Here is a 22087-nt window from a genome sequence, read left to right as displayed (position 1 = left end):
TAGCCGACTACAAATCCAGCTCCAGACAAGTGGAGTACCTCGGGGTTCAGTCCTGGGACTGCTCTTGTTTGACATTTACTTCTCTGAAGTACAGGCCAATACTAAGGGACTCTGGCTAACAAAGTTCGCAGATGACTGCAAACTGGGAGCCATTATTGAATCCCCAAATGATGTGGATATTCTACAAAAGGGCCTTACAGAAACAGATGCTTGGTGCCAGAGCCATGGGCTCAAGCTCAATGCCAAGAAATCTATAGTTATCCCCTTTGGGAAAAAACATGTACCCGTGAATTACCACATATGTGGCAGTACACTAAACACTGAAAGTGTGATAAGAGACTTAGGGACACAATTGGATAGTGGTCTCACCTTCGATAACCACATTGCCACAACAGTCAGGAAATCCTTCTATGTGGCACACCTCATCACTAAGGGCTTTTCATCCAGGAAAAAAGGAGGTCATTGTCCTACTTTACTCATTCCTCATTAGACCCATTATAGAATACAATGCCTCATTTGGTATATACCTCTCAATACATCTGCAATAACCAGAAGGGCCGCAGTAATAAATAACAAAGAGAATCACAGGCCTAAAGCAGATGCCGCATGCTGACCATCTAAAAAAAACTTCACCTATACACTGTCGCATATAGTCTACTCAGAGGCGATCTCTGCTTAACATACAAGGCCATGTCAAACCCAGAGCTGTTATACATGCTACACTTAAGGAAATCCCAGTCCCTCAGAGTCGCATGCTCCAGGGATCTAAACCTTGTCATCACAATGAACAAAACTTGCTGGAAGGATAGGTTCCTGACCTAGAGACTCCCCAGACTCTGGAATAGACTGCCCATACATGTCAAGCTGAGCACCTCTTTGGCCGTCTTCAAAAGGAACCTTGATGATTGGATGGGAGATAGGAAATTCACCATGGGGATCACGTCAGTCCCTCTGCTAGATAGGGGTCCAGGGAAGTAAATATCATTTATTTATTTATTTATTTAACATTTGTTAACCGGGCTAGTCCAGCTGGATATATTTCCATTTTCAGCAGAGGCCCGAGGATAAAAGCTCCAATTGTAAAACATACCACCACCACACCAAAAGGTTTAAAGTAGATAAAAAGGAATTAGCTCTAAATTCTAGGAAGACAAAAAGACATACTATACTAGATACATCATACATTTACAGAACATTTTACAGCATGCAAGTCTAGGGCAATCCCAAGACATTATTAGAAAATACCTTTAAATCTTTGGTAAATCTAGTTTATGAAGAGAGTTACTTTTCTTAAGGATTATTTGCTAGACATATTATTAGAAAAAAGGAAGGGAGAGAAAAAAAAAAGGAGGGTATATTAATCAAGAGGCAGGGAATACTACCAGAAGGGTACATTGATAGCTCAGCAGAAAAGATATCTAATTATTGTCAAGTAGTAGAGATTACTTAAGTACCTTCTAATTTAGGGGAGAATATAGGAACGAGAGTGGGAGGCCAAAATATGACAATGAGAAGTCCAGAGGATCAGTCTGGGTAGCAACAAGGGCATAGCCAGTGAATTTTAAGGTATGTCTTAAGACTTTGCTTGAAGAGAGAGAGGGATGGAAGTGTGGTAAGGTCAGAGGGCAAGAGGTTCCATTGTTTTTCCATGGTATTTGAGAATAGTGAGTCACCAGCTAAGTTGTTTGACTTGGTGGTCCTAGTAAGTAGTTTATTGGAGGAACGTAAGGACTCAAGATTCCTGTAGGGTGATATAAGGTTGTTTAGTACTGGTGTATTATTAGGTTGATAAAAAATGTTATGAGTGATGGTAAGTTGGGAAAGTATCAGAAGATTTTTTAGTTCCATCCAGTCTAGTTGATGAAGGTTATGACAATGGTGAGTTCTATATGGGTTTCCAGTGGCAAATCTAGCAATACTATTATAGGAGTTGGATAGTTTGGTAAGAGTACGTTTTTTTAGATTAGTATATATGGGAGCTGCGTACAGTAGAGTTGAAATTAGGTGAGAGTGGGCAATAGTCTTTCTGGCAGTTGGAGTCGAGAAAGGTTTTATCCTATATAACAAATGTAAATTAAATAAAATAAATAAATAAATATAGGGAGCCCAGTTTTTTATTAACAGATTTAATAGTGTTATTAATGTGAATGTCAAAGGTGAGATTATTATCAATTGTAATTCCTAATAGTTTGGAAAAGTCTGGGGATATAAGGGTACCATTGCTAGATTGAATGGAGAAATCTATGGGGGGGGGGGCACTTACTGTTTGGTGTAAACAATAATAGCTTGGTCTTTTTTGTGTTCAAAAGAAGGCACCGACTAGAGAACCATGGCTCTACAGTGTTGAAAGCTGTTAGGGTTAAAGACTGAAGTTCAGATATAGAGCTGGCAGAGCATATGATTGTAGAATCATCAACATATTGTATACAGGTGGTTAGAGGAATGGCTATTTGAAGGTCATTGATGAATAATGAGAATAGGAGCGGACCAAGAATGAGAATAGGAGTGGACCAAGAATGAGAATAGGAGTGGACCAAGAATGGAGCCTTGAGGGACTCCTAGAGAAATGGGAAGGTGAGAAGATAGTTCATTGTCCCAAAGGACTGCTTGCTGTCTATTGCTAAGGTAGGACTTAAACCAGAGAATTGCTTTGGTGTCAAGAGAGAAAGATGACAGAGTATTCAAGAGTAGGCGATGGTTGACCATATCAAAGGCTTTAGACAGGTCGAGAAAGAGTGCTGATGAGAGGCTGTTATTATTGCGGTTATTATTAATGGTGTTGGTGAAGGATAGGAGAGCTGAGGTGGTACTATGATAAGGCCTGAAACCATGCTGACAGTTAGCTAGAATGTTATGTTTTAGTAAGTGGTTCATAAGCTGTTGGTGAATGCATTTTTCCATAATGTTGGCTATTGGAGAAAGGAGGGCTATAGGCCTGTAGTTAGAATAGTCAGTAGCCAAATAGTCAAAGTACTCCTTTGTGTAAGGGAATAATATGAAAGATTTTCCAGAGATCTGGAATGGTTCCTTCGGTTATGGTATGGTTAATCAGGATACGGTGGGAAGAAATAGCCAGGGAATTGTTATGGCTAGGACCGATAGCCTAGTACCAATCTATGATCCTGTGAACTCCCAGAATGATTGATGTTGGTACCACTCAAGTGTTGAAACTTTGTGTAGCCCCAGGTGTGCTTAACTAGTTATCAAAAATGAGTAAAGTGCAGTTTTAGTAAGTATGTGTACTTCCTGACATGAACATAAATTTAATTTTGTGCTTGTGTTGTATGTTGTGTTTTGGATTATCGAAAGAGATGTCTAACTACCGCTGCAGATTTATGGAAGCTTTATACATTTCTGTATCTTTTGTGTAATGACTTGCTATTGATTTATCCTTATTTAATGTCCATTATAAGCCATTCAAAAGGACTGTGTGGAGAAAGAGCATTGATTTGTGACGTAAACAATGGAATACCATCATAGTAGTAATACTGCATATTTTTTTTACAGGTGAACCAAAAATATCAAATATCCTTGTACCAAAAAATATTGTACATAAAGAACAAACAACATTTAATTGTTCAGTTACTGGTTTCCGACCTGCAGATATACAAATACAGTGGTTCTTAGAATTCAGAGATGGAAGAAAAGAAAAGATTTGCGATTGGAACAGTTCTGCTGATGCAGAGAACACTCCAGATGCAGTCTGCATTCCTCTACTTCCAAATGCAATTGAGCCTGTTGTGGAAAATGAAGCGGTTTCTGTTCAGATTACTCAATTTAAGAAATGTGCAGATGGAACTTACAGTGTAACTTGCAGTCTTCTTGTGTTTCTTGACATAAACATACATAATGAAGCAAAGTTAATAGTGGAAGTTACGCATTCCACACTTAAAGAACCTCTTCTTAAAACTATAGAATTACATGTGCAAGGAGGTAAGTCAGAATTATCTTCTTTTGACTAAATTTACAAGACTTAAAAGCTTGTAGTTACTGCTGAAATTCCATATGTTTTTCTTCTTTCAGACTAATATTTCTAATTTGCATAAGCGTTCTATTCTTTAAGGTATTGATTTCATCCTTCTCCCTTTTGGAGTGTTAACTTCTCTGCTTTGTATATGGTCAGTGCAAAATCAGCACCTGTGTGATAAACAGCTAGTGAACATGTGTACATTCCATTTTTTCTTTGGTTAATGCATTGCTGTTTTTCCAGTGACAGATTTCTGACCCTCACATCCATCATTTTGTCTTTTGAGGGTCATTCTACCATGCTGTACAGTACCTCTACAGGTATGTCTGTCTCTGCCTGTGGTGAGGGCTTTGCTGCTTCTATCACTTTGAAGAAATGTAACATTTTTAACAGGTATGCTTGAACAGCCTGATTTATTAAGGCATAGTAAGAAAAGCTGAAAGAAGAAGTATTGAACAAACACTGTTTTACAAGGGCTTTTGAGTTAGGTCAGCAGTGCAGTGAGACTACTGTTGGGCAGTCCAGCAGAGCAGATGAGATTTGGTGCCTCAAGAGCTTGCCATAACTTAATAGCATCAAGATGGTTACCTGACTGATGTAACAGCATAATGTAACAGTGCCAAAGACCAACCTGGACAGCATCAGAGTAGAAGTTACTAGACTGCAGAGTGGCTGCTAGCTTACTTTGTGTACTGAGGCAGGGCTGTTGCATGGCTTTGTGCATCGTAGTAGAGCCTCTGCAGAGAACAAACTTCTGCACTATTAAGTCTCAGTTCCGGCAACTGAAAAGGCCCATGCGGGTAAGACTTAGATTAGATGCCTTAAGATGATTCAGACCTGGAATTGTGCAAGGTGACCTAGGTTTATATCAGGCACATACAGCTCAACGGACGCCTGTTTTATTTATGTAAATATTCACGTGCTAACAGGGTAAGGCCACTGTACACAAGTGACACTGCTCATGAGTGACTAGGAGGCACTGTCTTGTCAAGTGACTTCTTCTAGTCATTCAGCATACAAGTTGAGACTGAAGAAATTGAACCCAGGCTAATAGGTTCATAGGTAGGTACACGGCTATTGGCCTTAGGGCCTATATAAGCCTAGCCAAAAAGGTACCTTGGCTTTCGCCACCCAAGAAAATTACTTTCCTGTGCCCCTGTCAAGCAGAGCCACAGAAGTGATCCCCAGGGTGAATTTCCTATTTCCCATCCAATCAAGATTTTTCTTGGAGTGCTAATGAGGAGCTTTGTTTAATATAGATAGGTAGTTTGTTCCAGAGTATGAGAAGTCTCTGGGACAGGAATCTATCTCTCCAGCATGTTCTGTTTATTGTGGTGACAAGACTTCGGTCCCTAGAGCGTGTAGCTCGGAGGGATTGGGATTTCTTTAAGTGGAGCATGTCCATCAGCACTGGGTTTGACATAGTTTTGTATGTTAGGCAGAGATCGCCTCTAAGTAGGTGATGTGCAATGGTCTAAAGCTGGAGTTTTTTGAGACTGTCTGCGTAGGACATCTGTTTTAGGCTGGTAGTCCTCTTTGTGAGGTATCTCTGCGGCCTTTCCAGTTGTAGATGTCTTGTGAGGTACATACCAAAAGCGGTGTTGTACTCTATAATGGGTCCAATGAGTGATGAGTAGAGGGGAACAATGACCTCTTTTTTTCCTGGATGAGAATCCTTTTGTGATGAGGTGTGCCATGTAGAAGGATTTCCTGACTACTGTGGCAATGTGAATATCAAAGGAGAGACTACTGTCCACCTGTGTCCCTAGGTCACTCTTATCATACTTTTGGTGTTAAGTAGACTACCGCCTATGTTCATAGGTTCATAGATTAGTACTAAGCCAACTGCCCTTGTGAGCCATTTTAAGCCTAGCCAATTATCCCTTGTGTGGCTCACACCCTGCACCTTGTGTTTGTAAGGCAAACACCTTAACCATTAGACCACCCTCCCAATGTGGTAGTTCATGGGTCCAGAGTTTTTACCAAAGGGGATGACTATGCACTTTTTGGCATTGCGCTTGAGGGTTTGACAGCAGGCATCTGTCTCAGTGAGGCTCTTTTTGTAGGATGTCCACATCGTTAGGAGTTTCGGTTATGGCTCCTAATTTGCAGTCATCTGCGAACTTCGTTAGCCTGTACTTCAGAGAAGTAGATACCAAACGGGAGAGGACTCATAACTGAACCCTGTGGTACTCCACTTGTCACTGGTATGAAGTGGGATTTGGAGTCTGCAACTTTCACAGTGTGAGTTCTGTCAGTGAGCCAGTTGCCAACCCATCTTGTGACATAGGGATTTATACCTAGTTTAGTGAGTTTATCTATAATTCCAGAGTGGGGGATGGTGTCGAATGCCTTGGCGAGATCTAGGTAGGCTGTGTGAACCACCTTACCCTTGTCTACAGCTTTGGTGACTGCTTCAAAGAAATCTATTAGGTTTAGGAGACATGATCTGCCTTTTACAAACCCGAACTGGGTGTGGTCCAGAGTTTGGAGACTACTAATGTCTTTGGTTATAAGTGCCATGATGATGCATTTCGTGGCCTTGCAAACCAGGCTTGTCAGGCCAATGGGGTGGTAGTTCCCAGGGTCCGTGGTGGCTCCCCCTTTGTGGAGTGGGATAACTGTTGCTGTGTGCCATTCATTTGGCACAAAGCCTGAGGTGAGGCTGTGATTGAACGAGGTGCCAGTTTGTTCTGTAGTTCATGTAGAGTGCAGCCTGGGATGTTGTCAGGTCCCATGGATGCTGTGTTCTTGCCTTTGGAGTGTGGTTTTTTTTTACCTGTGCAGCCATGATTACAGGAACTTTGCATTCTTCCAGTATAGAGATGATCCATTTAGGGGGTGGGAGGGGGGTAAAGTTAGCACCGAACCTGTCTGCCAGGATGTTGGCAATATCAGTTGGTTCTGTATATTTAGTGTCATTGTGCTGTAACTCAGAGCAGATCTGAGTGTTGCCATTGAGATTCTTGACATAGCTATAGAATGCTTTGTGGTTGTCTTTATAATCGGTGGCGATTTTGTTTTCATAGCTAGCTTTGGATGATTTTATGAGGTATCGCAACTTCTTACTGAGGCTGTCCAGAGTTTTCCTCCAATCATGAGATTTTACTCTTTTTTTGCAACAGTTTCTTTCTTCTGTTGTAGAGTTTGTTTATGGCAGGGGACCACCAGATTGGCTTCCTTTTTTTGGAGAATAGCATCTTTGTTCTGTTAGGGATAGCACGATCCATGCACTTGTGTAAGTGCATTTGTGTAGGATTCAGCAGTCTTACCTCTATTGTCCATCTGCATGGGTGTCGGGAAGTTTGCCATTTCTGTCTTAAGAAGCATGAAGTTGGCTTTGGAGAGATTTTTTTACGGTGGTCTCCCTAATGGAAGGTAGGGGGCAGGATGTGGATGTCTAGGGTGATTAGTTTGTGGTCGGATCTAACCAACAAGGAATTGACCTCTGGTGTGGAACACCGGTCGCCTATGTTGGTAATGACCAGGTCTAGGATATTGCTGCCCCTGGTGAGGGTGTGGATAAGTTGATCCAAGGGATTGGAATTTATGAATTCCAGAAAACGTTGAGCAAAAGAGTTGGAACATGAGTAGTTTTCCCAGTTAATGGTGGGGTAGTTGAAATTGCCCATTATTAGGATGTTGGGTTGTACCCTAATATTTTCCAGTGTATCAAGAAATGAGGAGTGGGAATCTTGGGGGCATGGTGGGGGATCTGTAGCAAGCTACAATTTGGATTGCAGTCTTGCCCAGAGTTAGTTGCACTTGGATAATCTCAGATGCATTATGCTGAGCACCTAGCCTGGAGGTGTGGATATCCTTAATGAATATGGACACACCTCCAACTTTAGTGTTTCGGCCCAGGTTATTTGGCTGAAAGGTGTGGTATGAATTATAGCCTGGTAATGCAGGGGTGCTCTCTAAAGCCTTGAACCAGGTCTCTGTCACTGCACAGATGTCTATGTTCTCCATTTTAAGGAGTGCCTCGATTGAGTGCATTTTGAGGTTTAGACTTCTAGCATTGAGTAGCATTACCCTCAGATTTAGCTTACATGTATCTGTTATGGTGGTGAATTTGTCATTTGAACCTTGCCTAAAAAAGGCACTCTAGGGGTGGCAAGAGCCTTACCCAGTATCTAGAATCCCAAGGGCGACAGGTGCAGGCCACCTCTCGCAAAGCATCGTAGTCTGTTGATCGTGTCAACCCAGGCAGACAGATACTGGATCCCCTTTATATGATGCCAGAAGCTTAGCCAATTGTTGATGTCAATCATTTTGTCCTTGTACTGTGGTATCATTCTGGGTAACTGCTGGATGCTACTCAGGGCTAGGGTCATACCTGCCTGGGCTACAAGATCAGAGAGCTCCTCCATGTCTCTTTTCATGTAGTCCAGGGAGGTACATCTCATGTCATTCACAGTCATATTTGTACTTGTTTTGGACTGAACTGAGTGCATGCGTTATGTGGCAGATCCTGGCACCTGACAGGCAGCTGACAGTAACTTTCTTCTTGTTTAGCTTGGTGAATGGAACATCAGTGTGTCTGACTATAGAGTCACCTATGACTAGAGTGTTGGGTAGATTGTTATGCCTTATGGGCTGTGGTTGAGTGGCACACTGCGTTTGTGGGCTATGTGTCATTTGGGTTGTGTTAGGGGGGTGGAGGTTGCTTGCGTTTTTGCTTTGGAGGTCTCTGCTGCTTGAGCAGATTTTTATTGAGAGCCTCCACGAATGTAGGTGTGTGTTTTGTGTTTCTATGTGTGTGCTTTGGTATTGTAGGTTTTGGGGGACTGGTGCAAGTGTTTACCTTCCCTTTTGACAGTCTGGTCCAGTCTTGGGTGAAGAGAGCTTTGCTTCCAGTTTGGCTATACAAGTGCATCTCTCTCAGGTGGTTGTGTTGGGTAGTAGGAGGAGAGGGTTGTCTGTGTACATGAGGCAATTGCTGCATTGCCCCAAGATGCCCAGATTCATAATTTAGACAGGGAAAACCGGAGCTGACCCTTAGACATGTGTGGATATGTGCTTATTTATTAAGTACTAAAAACTGTTTTCCTGTAGACAAGTGAGGAAGGTTGAGTGGTCTAGTAACTTGTAGCTTATTTAGTGCTTACAATGAGTTCTGAACAAGTCCTGAGCTCAAAGAAACAGATTTGGGTGCTGAAACTAAAAAACTGGGTAGTTCTAAGGAAAAATGTAAAGAGCAGACTTTATGGCGCCCGGGAATAGTTTAACCCTAGCTAAGCGGCGATGCATGAAGTGTATTTTTTTTAAATATAACAGTAGCAAATGAGTAAACTGATTTAAATAAATTAACCAATTAACCAATAAAAAGCTAATAACTGAGCCCCGTTCTAGCAGTCTTCAATCCGACAACTTTTAACTGCACTCTCCTGCCACTAGGGTGCATGGGAGCCTTCTCCAAAAAAGATGACTTGGATTAGTGCTCAAGTTGTACAAAGTTAGATTCAGCAGGTCTGAATCTAGTCTATGCTACAGCAAACAAGGCGTGCCAATTTCAGAAAGAAACAGTTCAAATAACCAGGCACAATAAGCCTTAACCAGAAACACCCAGCTCAGAAGGGCAGAATCTACCCTTTTTTCCCCATAAGAGTGAAGACCACACCTTAATGTAAAATAACTGGCCCAAAGCCCAAGTGCTTAAGCCAGAACTAATACACTTTTAGAATAACAAACAGTAAGCCTTCAGTCAGCAACTCCCAACTTAGAAGGATGTAATCTACCTGTCCTGCCACAACAGTGCAGGCCATAAACCTTATTAATGTAAAACTACTGGTCTGAAGCCGCCCAAGTGGTTAAACCAAAAGCTTAGAATAACAGTTACAATGTAATCAGGTTACTAACAAGCAGTAATAAATGCAGCAGAATAAATGCAATTAAGTACTTTTAAGAACAGGCAGCAAAAGCAAAATAAAGTAATAAAGTAGGAAGAAGCACAAATGCAGATGAATAAAGTAAATTTTTTTATATAATAGAAAAACGAGCAAACTGATTTAAACAAATTACCCAGTTAATCAGTCAAAAAGCTCAAATCTGAGCCCTGTTTCAGCAGTCTTCAATCAGACAAGTTTTAACTGCACACTCCTGCCACTAGGGTGCAGGGGAACCTTCTCCAAAAAAGATGGCCTGGATTAGTGCTCAAGTTATACAAACAAAGCTAGATTCAGCAGGCCTGAATCTAGTCTATGCTACAGCAAACAAGGAGCACCAGTTTCAGAAAGAAACAGTTCAAATAAGCAGGCGCAATCTGCCAGACAAACCCAGCAAGCAGCCACATGCAATGGGAAGCAATGTAGCATATAAGTAGCATTGTCAAAATTCCTTTAGTTTGTCACTGCTGTGCAATAGTTGTGAAGAAAATATAAGCAGTGCTGGTTGGGGGAGAGGATACATTTCAAACATTTGGTGCACAGTTTACAGAGTGCTCTTATCAGTGGTTTGAGTCAGGTTTGGCCATAACCTACTTGGCTGATGTAGATTTTATGTTGTGTTTGCTTGTTCATCTTTCCAGTGCACAGTGTAGTATTGATTTCCTACCTGCATTTTGTGCAATCTCTGAATGAAATGTATAGGTAAGAGAATGTAAAAGGTGTAGGAGAGAGCTTGTCTGCCTTCAAAAATTGTTTTTAAGGTTCTGTTATGAATGATTGTGGCACAACTGTTTGGAAAAGATAACTATTACTACGGGGTGGCAAACGCTTGTGCTCTCACCATTTGGGAGGCAAGCCTCCACATCCTCCAAATTGTGTGCCAGTTCCATGTTCGCATGACAATGGGGGAAAGGAGAAATTTACCCAAACCATGTGTAATGGTCTGTCTCAAACAGCATGCATGGAGTACATTCTTGTCAAGGACACAGTTTATGATGAAAACAGTCCTAAGCAAAAATAAAATATTATTAACAAGGTTATAAAGCCTATATACCCGCGGTGGTGGTGCCGCGGTAGCGTTGTCACCTCACAGTAAGACGGTGTCTGGTTCGATTCTCAGCTAGAGCGTCTTCTGCGTGGAGACGTGTGAATGGGCATGCCTTCGTTGAAGGTTGTGCGTCAGGGCTGGTAACTTGGCACGTAAAAATCAACTACCAATCATTAGCAGATCGGAGTTCCGCTGTGGCGACCCCTAACCGGGAAAAGCCGAAAGATGCAACAACATTAGCAAGGCTATAAAGCCTAGGAGAAGAGCCAAAACCAGCCCCCACCCCCTGATGGAATGAGTACAAATATTACCTCCATCTTCAGCAGCCACTTTATAGTTGTTACAAACACTGTATCCCAACCGTATAATGCAGTAATTCACAAGGCTTTCAAAGCCCTCCCCTCCAAAGCATTGCATGTGCAAGTGATTGTCACTTGTTAAAAAGCTATTACAAAAACTTAAGCCCACCTCTCATGCACCTTATCTTCCTTCCTTCAGTGCATCTTTCACTTGCCATTGATGCCTGTTGTGTTTCAGTACTTATTAACAGACCCATCTCCAAACTTCTTCTGTCAGCTTTGGAATCAGTGTAAAACAACCTCATTCACTTTAGACCAATAGCCATTTTATCATAAATACCTTAAAAATGTATGCAGAAGCAGCTGTTACATCATCTTACAATTAAACACCTGCTGTCACCCACTCAGTGTGGATTTCACCAGAGGCACAATGCTTAAACTGCCCCTGTCCCTTCTAAACATTATTTACCTTAGCAAAACTGTCTTTCCACGGCTGCTATTTTTCTCAGCCTTTCCATGGCCTTTTATACTGTATAATACTCTCTTCTCCTCTAAAGATTAGCCAAACTGAACCATAGCTGTAACACTTTACAGTTGTTCAAACACAGTTGACCTCAAGCAGTTAGAAGTAGATGGTCACACTCATTTTCTGATGTTGAAACCGTCAACATAGTAGTACCCCAGGGTTTCATTCTTGAGCCAGTTCTTTTCAGTACTTTTGTTAATGACATCTATACTACAGTCCAAAATGAGAAATCAGTTCAGTATGCAGATTATTCCACTCTGATTTGCTTAGCAAACTCCCTTCAAAAAGTGCAGTTTGCTAGCCAGTATTCAAAGTTTAGAACAATGGCTTACTGATCAACAGCTCTGCTTAATACTGATCCTGTTCAGGTTAGGAGGTGGAGGCTCCATTACTTCTAAAAACAGTACATCAGTTGCACAAGCTACCCATGCCAAACGTTTTGGAGAAATCGTCAACCACAAAGTATCCTTTGACAGACACTGTCACCTCAAAATGTTAGATGTTCCCCATAAGTCCAAATATTACTTACCTGATTCAGAACAGCTTAACACTGCTCAGACTTTGCTCTTACCTACCCTGTTATACCTTTTGCCTGATGTTCTTCGTGTTTCACTGTTGCTGTCATTACATTTGGGTTAGCTGCCTGCAGGTTGCCCTAAGTCGGCCAGAATACCAGAGTCTTGGGATTTCTGAGTCGGATGCTGTTGCTTCTTCCACGATGTCAGGTCATCAGGGGCATAAAACATGCAGCCGATGCCATTATGTCAGTCTTTCTTGCCGTGCGGTGCCCGAGGCAGAAGCAGTTCGCAAGTGCTGGTCGGCCGCCTCCTGAAATTTTCATTTTTCGAGTTTCAGACCTGAAGTCTTCTTCATAGGTTCATAGATTCATAGGTTCATACTAGGCTATCTGCCCAAGGGCATTTATAAGCCTAGCCCATAGTTATGTGGCTTTCGCCACCCCTTTAGTTTGAAGAAAACTATGCCTATTATTTTGCTGTGCCTCTGTCAAACAGTGACACTGAAGTAATCCCTGGGGTATATCTGCGATCTCCCATCCATTGGTCAAGATTCCTCTTGAACAAGGCCAGCGAGGTGCTCTGCCTCACATGTACCGGGATTTTGTTCCACAGCATAGGGAGTCTCTGGGTGATGAATCTGTCCCTCCAGCACATTCTATTAATAACCGTGTCAAGGTTTAAGTCTCCCGCCCTTGTGGTTCTGAGGGATCTAGATTTTTTGAGGTGAAGCATATTCATCAAATCTGGGTTTGACATGGCCTTGTATGTCAGGCACAGGTCACCTCTGAGCAAGCGGTATGCGACTGAATAGAGTTGGAGTTCTTTCAGTCTGGCAGCATAAGACATATTTTTGAGACCCTTTATCCTTTTGGTGAGGAACTTTTGGGGCCTTTCCAGCTGCTGCAGGTGTCGGGTCAGATACATTCCGAATGGGGCATTGTACTCAATCATAGGTCTAATGAGTGATGAGTACAGGGGGACGATGACCTCCCTTGATCTAGATGTGAATCCTTTCATGATCAGGTGGGCAATGTAGAAGGTCTTCCTAACTACTTTAGCAATGTGAGTGTCAAACGAAAGGTTACTGTCAACCTGGGTCCCCAGATCCCTGATAACTTCTTCTGTGCTCAGTGGATTGCCACCTATATGGTAGCTAGGGGTAACCTTGTTTTTCCCGAAGGGTATGACTATGCATTTCTTGGCGTTTAACTTTAGGCCATGGCTCTGGCACCAGTTATCCGTTTCTGTGAGGCCCTTCTGAAGGATATCTGTGTCAGATGTGTTTTCGACTATGGCGCCCAGTTTGCAGTCATCTGCAAACTTTGTCAGCCATAACCCTCCTGTGTTTGCTTGTACTTCAGAAAAGTAGATGCCGAACAAGAGTGGACCCAGGACTGAGCCTTGTGGGACACCACTTGTGACCGGCTTTGAGTCTGACATGGCGCCAGCTACTCTGACCCTGTGGGTTCTGTCACTTAGCCAGTTTGCAACCCATCTTGTGATGTATGGGTTTACATTCAAGCTGATGAGTTTTTCAATGATACCTGAGTGGGGTATTGTGTCGAAGGCCTTTGCCAGGTCGAGGTAGGCTGTATGGACTGCCTTACCCTCATCAATGGCCTTGGTGACTGTTTCGAAAAAGTCAACCAAGTTTAAAAGGCATGATCTGCCTTTGACAAAGCCAAACTGGGTTGGATCCAGAGTCTGCAAGTTCCCTATGTCTTTATTTATGAGTTCCATTATGATCCTTTCCATGGCTTTGCAGATAAGGCTTGTCAAGCTAATGTGACGGTAATTTCCAGGGTCGGTGGAGGCACCGCCCTTGTGAAGTGGGACCATAGTCGCCGTGCGCCACTCCTTGGGTACGTATCCTGAGGTGAGGCTAAGATTAAACAGCTGTCCTAACTGCGGGTTTAATTCCTCATTGAGTTCGTGGAGTACACAGCCAGGGACACCATCCGGTCCCATGGATGCTTTGTTTTTTGCCTTGGAGAGAGCAGTTCTCACCTGGGCGTTGGAGATGTTTGGGGGGGCTACAATCCTCTGGTATAGATATCTCTCCTTTTGGGGGGGAGGGGGGGAGTTTGCACTGAATCTGTCAGCCAGTATTTTGGCAATGTGTGTAGGTTCAGTAATCTTCACATCATTTTGAACTAATTCTGAGCATATCTGGGAGTTTCCTCCTAGGTTTCTAACATAGCTAAAGAAGGCCTTATGATTGTCTTTTGAGTCCTTGGCGATGTTTCTCTCAAAATTTGCCTTGGATGATTTTATGAGAGCTCTTAGTTTTTTACTTATAATGATCAAAGGTGTCTTACCCTTCAAGGATTTTGCTCTATCTTGTAGTAGCTTCCTCCTTTTGTTGTAGAGCTTGTTTATGGCTGGGGTCCACCAGACTGGATGCTTGCCTTTGGTACAAAGAGTCTTAGTTTTGTTTGGGATTGCCTGATCCATGCAGTCCTGTAGGTGCTGGTAGAAGACATTTGTAAGTGATTCAGTGGTTTGAGTAATGTTTACCACTGGCGCAGGGGCCTTAAAGGAGACCACACTAGTTTTTAGACGTGTAAAGTCGGCTTTTGAGAAGTTTTTCACTGTGGTCTTTTTTATTTCAGGTGGGGGCGGGATGAGGACCTCCAGCGAGATTAGTTTATGATCTGATCTCACCAGTGAGGGGTATACTTCTGGTGTTGAACATTGTGATCCCATGTTCATGATGATGAGATCAAGTATGTTTTCTCCTCTTGTGGGGATGGTGACTAGTTGTTCCATGGCATTTGAGTTTATGAACTCCAGGAACCTTTGGGCTAGAGTGTTTGGGCTTGAGTAGTGTTCCCAGTCTATATTAGGGTAGTTGAAATCACCTAGTATGATGGTATTTGGAGATACATTTATCCCCTCCAGTGTTTTCAGGAAGGCCAAGTGAGGTTCCTGAGTTTGAGAGGGTGGCCTGTAACATGCTACAAATTGCAGAGCAGTCTTGCCTATGGTTAATTGCACCTGGATGGTCTCCGATGCATTGTGCGTTGCCACCAACCTTGAGGTGTGTGTGTCCTTTATGAATATGGACACCCCCCCTCCTTTCTTGGTGTTGTCCGGATTTTGGGGCCGGAACGCATGATATGAGGTGAAACCTGATAGTGCTGGGGTGCTCTCAGGAGCCTTGAACCAGGTTTCTGTCACAGCACAGACATCGATGTTCTCCATACTGAGAAGGGCCTTGAGTGCGTGCATCTTGAGATTGAGACTTCTGGCATTGAGCAGCATTACCCTTAGTTTTTTTCTTTTTTTGTGTTCTAGGGTGGTAGGTTTAGAATTTGAGCCTTGCCTAAAAAGGGCACTATGGGGGTGGCAAGAGCCTTTGCCAATATCCGGAACCCCAGGGTGACAGGTGCAAGCCGTCCCTTGCGAAGCAGCGTGGCTTGTCCAGCATGTCATCCCAGGCAGACAGACATTGGATCCCCTTTGAATGACACCAAAATTTAAGCCAATTATTAAAGCTGATCATCTTATCACTGTATTGTGGCATCATTCTAGGTGAAGGTAGGATACTGCTCAAGGTCAGGGTCATACCTGCCTGGGCTACATAATCAGAGAGCTCCTCAATGTCTCTTTTCATGTAGTCCAAGGAGGTACATCTCAGGTCGTTGACACCAGCATGGACAATGACTGAGTCGTACTTGTACTTGCTGTTGAGAGACCTGAGTGCTTGCGTTATGTGGCGGATTCTAGCGCCCGACAGGCAGCTTACTGTGACCTTCTCTTTACTCAGTCTGGTGAGCAGGACGTCAGTGTGCCTGACTATGGAGTCACCAATGACGAGTGTGGCTGGCATTGTGTTTGGCCTTAAGGGCTGTGACTGTTTGACACTCTGACTGTGTGGTCTATGTGAAGCATGTGTTGGGTCCTGAGGTGGTAGTTGTTTGGGTGTCTGCTTTGGAGTCCTCTGCTGTTTTGGTAGGTTTTTGGTCAGAGCCTCCGAGTATGTCTTTGTGTGATTATGTGTATGATTTGAAGTTGTGATGGTACTATGTGTGACTGGATATGTAGTGTGTGTGGTTACCTTCTCCTCCTGTCTGGTCTTGCCAGTCCTATGTTGAGAGAGCTCAGCCTCCAGTTTGGCCGTATAGTTGCATCTCTCGCATGTATTTGTGTTTTGTGGGAGAAGGAGAGGATTGTCTGTGTACATGAGGCAATTGTAACATTGCCTCAATATTTCCAGGTTCACCAGTTGAGCAGGAGAGGACACTAGCAACTGATCCCTCGACATGCTAGAAGTAATAGATAAAAAACTTACAAAAGACTCCAGGGGATGTGGGTTCTAGGCTGGTGGGGTACAATCTATAATAATAGTGCTTAATTGAGGTGCAAGTACTGTAGGAGCAAGTGCTAGGCTTTACAGATAGAGAATAGTCTACTTGGGAATCAAGTAGAGATGAAGTTTTTAGTTATAGGATCCGCTGGTTAGATCGGCAGTACAGTTCGAGGAAGGTAGATTTAAGGGAAAATTTGAAGAGTGGAATTTAGGTAGCCCGAATAGTTTAACCTTGTTAAACCGCCGCTGCTCCTGTGTGCAACAGTGGCAACTCTGCGCTAAAGCGCGCTTTATAGCAGGGGGCTGGAAAAAACAGGAAATGACCCAAAATGGCCAACGAATTACTAGTTGCTGTCTCTAACCACTCCTCTGAGGACAAACAAGCAGCTCAGTACTCCCCTCTCCCACTGGTGAGTAAAGAAACTAGCAGCTCAGTACTCCCCTCTCCCACTGGTGAGTAAAGAAACTACCTCTGGCCACACAAGAAAATGGAGGAACACAGGAACCAAATACAAAGCCCAGGGATCAGCAAAATCTGATCACTGGAACAACTAGCTAGGAAAGTTTAGGAAAGGAGAAGTATTTTTTTTTTTTTTTAGTTTTTTGCAAACAGACAGAAAAAATACAGTAAATGCTTTGGTATTCGACTAAATTGCTATCAAAGGCTGGTACACTTGAGTATATTAGCCTGTTTGTTACTTTTAAGCAAAACTTTAGCCAACAAGTGCAATCAACACTTTAAGCACAGAAAAACAGGAAAATCAGGTAATAAAACAGTAATATAGGCACAAACAGAAGTTGAAAAGCTCAAAAGATCGAAAAATGCAAAAAAAATGTTTAAAAAATACTTATAATCAAGAAAGTTGCTTTTTCTGCTCTCTGCTGGCTTAGGAACTCTGTAGGGGACCACGAGGAACTATGCCAAGTTCTCTAATGCCTGAAAAAGCCCGCCAAAGTGCGCTTTATGGCAGGGGGCTGGAAAAAACAGGAAATGACCCAAAATGGCCAACGAATTACTAGTTGCTGTCTCTAACCACTCCTCTGAGGACAAACAAGCAGCTCAGTACTCCCCACTCCCACTGGTGAGTAAAGAAACTACCTCTGGCCACACAAGAAAATGGAGGAACACAGGAACCAAATACAAAGCCCAGGGATCAGCAAAATCTGATCACTGGAACAACTAGCTAGGAAAGTTTAGGAAAGGAGAAGTATTTTTTTTTTTTTTTTTTTAGTTTTTTAGAATAACAACACACACCATTTTGTCTTCTACCCAAAGTGTTTTTGCCATGCTTTTTTATATTTTTATATTTATTTGCAGCAAGTTATTAGGTTCATAGATTAGTACTTGGCTAACTGCCCTTGTGAGCCATTTTAAGCCAATTACCCCTTGTAAGACTCAAACCCTGTATTTTATGTTTGTAAGGCAAACACTGTAACCATTAGGCTACCCTCCCAACCCTACTAAGTACCCCATTGGGGAGCCTCTTGTCTTGCTCTAACCGATGTCAGAAAAAATTAATAATTGTCTTGCCTGTGGAAAGCAAATACCTCACAGAGATTTTCATTCTTACTGCGTCACCTGTTTAGGCCCAGACCACGATGTCCCTTGCTGTCATTCAATGCCCAAACTATTCATTGTTGGGCTATTTTTGTCAATAAACTCTTTCGTTTTCGATCTCTGTATTCCGAAATGGCTTCAATAATCCATCTGGCTACTGATCTTCCGAAAAAACATAAGGATAAAGACAGACTCAGACCGCATAGGCCCAAAACTGCCGACGACGCTACTGTTAAGCTAGTCGCCAGTTCGCCGGTACTCAGTGAGGTGCTTTCACAGCCCCTGATACCTGTTTCTACAGATTTACAGGCCTCTACTAAGACCCATTCGAAGTCCAGTATGCCATAAGATGCTTCTTCGACTATGGAACCTGCGGATGTCTCTACATTGGATGGGTCTGGAGCCGCTGTGCAGGCACCGGCTTCTGAGGGTGTATTCAGGCCTTCCGATTTTCAGATTATACCGATGACTTCATTTCAAACCAAAACTACCAAATTTCTCAGGCCTAGAGTTCGCACTTCACCTAGGAAACAGATGACCAAAGTGTATTCTCAGGCCCAAATGCCACAAAAAGAATGGCTGAAGACTCCATTACTTTAATTAGGGGAAATCAGCCTTCCCGTTCAAAAAAAAAAACAAGAACTGATTTTCCTTCTGAGTCTTCAGATCAGGAGTCTGATAGCACTGACCCTTCTGATTACCAGGACATACCCTTATCTATCTATGAGGATTCTGATGCAGAAGATTCTATTCCCTCTGCTTCCCCACCAGAAGATTTTTCTTTTGGTGAAACCCCGCATACCCTTAGAGAGCATTTCCGCTTTGAGAGCCAGGACTACTGTCAGTCCAAAAAGAGACTCGGAATTTTTAAACTTGCCTCAGCACAGGCCTCTAGCTATCCCTTCTGTTCTGGAAATTGTATATTATGTCTCCTTGGAATCCAGCCTTACCCCTGATACTTTGCCTCCGGCTCCCAGGAAACCTGACGGGGACTAGAGTACCTGACTCCCACAAATTCCTCTTTAAGAATCCTGCTGTGGATCCAGAGACCATTTCCCAGGGACCTAAAGGCATTAAGACTACAACGGCCAAAAATCCTACCCCTTCGGACAGGGATTCTAGGGCTTTAGACAGATGGGGTAAGAAGGTATACACCTCTGCTATTCTTGCCATCAGGTCTTTAAATTGCCTGTTTCACATGTTAAAGTATCAGCAACATATTATGGAACTAATTAAACAGAAAATGGTGTTGATTCCTGCTTGTGCAGAACATAAAGATTTACAAGAGTTGTATCCGCGGTGGTGGTGCTGCGCTAGCATTGTCGCCTCACAGTAAGACGCTGACCGGTTCGACTCTCGGCTAGAGCGTCTTCTGTGTGGAGACATGCGTGAATGGGCGTACCTTCGTTGAAGGTTGTGCATTAGGGCTGGCAACTCAGCACGTAAAAATCAACTGCCAATCATTAGCGGACCGGAGTTCCGCTGTGGCAACCCCTAACCGGGAAAAGCCAAAAGATACAACAACAACACAACAATGCATTTTGCTAACCAAGTTGGTAAACATACTTTGCAATGCGGTTTTGATGCCTTAGAAGCATCTTGCAGGGCTGCTGTGACTGGGTCTGTTCTTAGAAGGCATGCTTGGCTTAAGGAACAAACCTTGCCAGACCATGTCAAAGCAAAATTACTCGATGCACCATTAAACCAAGAGTGTCTATTTGGCAATAAAGCAGAAGTCATCCTGAAAAGGATGGAGGAAAAAGATAAATCTATGCAAACTGTTAAAGATTTCTTACAAGTACAGCCATCTAGATTCAGTAGGCATTGGCCTTCCAAAAAACTGGCCTTTTCCAGTCCCTCCCAGACCTTTTCAGTCCAAACCCAGGGGCAGCAGACCACCAAGACTACAGTCTTAGGGTATGCACAGATCTAAGCAATGGAGTGCTCCCACCTCCAAAACGGAGAGTAGTAAGCCGCCTTCCTATGGTAAAATCTCACAATGACTTATCCTTAACTCTTCCAAGCCTTGCCCAAGTACTTGCACCTTTAGGAGGAAAACTTGCCCTGCATGCCAAAAACTGGGAGTACATTACCCAGGACAGATGAGTCTTAAACATTGTTTCCCAGGGATACAGATTCCACTTCCACTCACTCCCAACCCCAAGCAGATGGCAGACCTCCCCCCAAACCAGTGAGCAGAGACCCAAAAGCAAGTACTTTCTCTTCTCAGTATCAAGGCTATTCAGCCTGTCCCAGCAGAACAAAGGGGACAAGACTTTTATTGCAGACTGTTTCTGGTACCCAGAAAAAAAAAAAACTCTTGGCGTCCTATCCTGGATCTGTCTATTCTCAACACTTTTCTGGTGGTACCAAAATTCAAAATGCTTACTCTTCAACAGCTGCTTCCTATGCTAGCCAAGGACTACTGGCTAGCAACCCTAGACTTAAAAGAAGCTTATCTGCACATCCCCGTAAGGGAATCTTGAAGGAAATGCCTAAGTTTCAGAGCAGGCTCTATGCACTATCAGTTCTCTGCACTTCCCTTTGGCTTATCTACTGTGCCCTGGGTATTCACAAAATGCCTAGCTCCAGCCATTGCATACTGCAGGCAGAGAACAATTCAAATTTACCCATACTTAGACGATTGCCTGATTCAGGCAGACAGTCAGGAATTACTACTACAGCACCTGACATTTGTAAAGAGACTTCTAACTTCACTGGGGTTATACCAGCAATGAAAAGAAATCACATCTGGTACCCAGCCAACAGATTTTATTCCTGGGAGCAAGCTTGAACACAACTTCCCAGATGGCATTCCTCACTCAGGAAAAACAAATTTATTTGACTACTACTTCAATCTATTGGCCACCAAAACCCAGCTATCTGCAAGAAAAATACTGCAAGCCCTAGGGTTCATGGCCACTTGCATTCTACTAATTCCATATGCAAGACTACATATGATGAAATTTCAATGGTACTTAAACAGTCTCTGGTGTCAACATTCTCAGGACCTAGAAACAATGATTCCTGTCGGTCCTTGCTTAAGGACAGAGTTCCTTTTGTGGGCAGAGGCCTGCTACCACAACAAGGGACTCCCTTTCACTCAACCCTCTGCTGCCCAAACCCTAACAACAGATGCATCAGATTATGCAAGGGGGGCTCACAGGGCAGGACAGTGCATTCAAAGCAAATGGAGCCCAAAGCAAATGCACCTGCATATCAATCAAAAAGAAATGTTAGCTGTACAGAATGCTCTGACAGCCTTCAAAGGCCTTATTCTTCCAGGACAACTATTGGTAAAGACAGACAACACCGCAGTTATGTGGAACATAAACAAGCAGGGGTAACACATTCCTACCCACTCTGCAGATTAGCCATGGCTCTGTGGAACACAGCATTGAGCAACCAAGTCCACCTGCAAGCTCAACTCCTGCCAGACAATCTAAATTCACTGGCAGACGACTTAAGCAGCAATCTCATGGACCCATAGGAGTGGAAACTGGAACTCACAATATTCAAGCTTTTGAGGCACAGGTGGGGGGCACCACAGGTGGACCTCTTTGCTTCCCCTCAGAACTATCAATTGAGCAAATATTGCACCAGAACTCCCCATAGCCAAGCTTGAAAAGTGGGTGCCCTGTCTTTTACCTGGGAAAGCCTCTCAATCTGTGCCTTTCCCCCTCTGCCCCTCCTCTCAAACGTTTTACTAAAGATCAAACAGGACAAGCCAAGGACAATCCTGATTGCACCAGACTGGCCATGCCAGCACCGGTACCCTGTTTTGCGCAGTCTGCCAGTAGTGCCACCATGGCACCTGCCTCAGACCCCTTCCCTGCTTTCCCAGCAGGAGGGACAGATTTTGCACCCACAGCTACAGACCCTGAGCCTAGCAGCCTGGCTCATCCCCTGAACTCATCACCAGCAACCCTCAGTAAGCAGGTGCTGGATGTCATTCTGGAGGCAAGGAGGCT

The 22087-nt window shown here is 43.3% G+C and overlaps 1 protein-coding gene across 1 annotated transcript in view; it reads left to right on the top strand.

The window, feature by feature from the left end:
- Positions 1-22087, top strand: part of LOC122810505 — a 1366849-nt gene that overhangs the window by 647628 nt on the left and 697134 nt on the right. The window contains exon 5 of the mRNA XM_044082087.1: positions 3508-3933. Coding sequence (XP_043938022.1) covers positions 3508-3933 — 426 coding nt within the window. The remainder of the gene's footprint in view (positions 1-3507; positions 3934-22087) is intronic.

Source organism: Protopterus annectens, chromosome 9.part0, assembly GCF_019279795.1.
Source record: "Protopterus annectens isolate FY-2018-M chromosome 9.part0, PAN1.0, whole genome shotgun sequence".
NCBI classification, from domain to species: domain Eukaryota; kingdom Metazoa; phylum Chordata; order Ceratodontiformes; family Protopteridae; genus Protopterus; species Protopterus annectens.
Note: the sequence above shows the minus strand (reverse complement) of the source record. Positions and strands in the feature narration are given on the sequence as shown.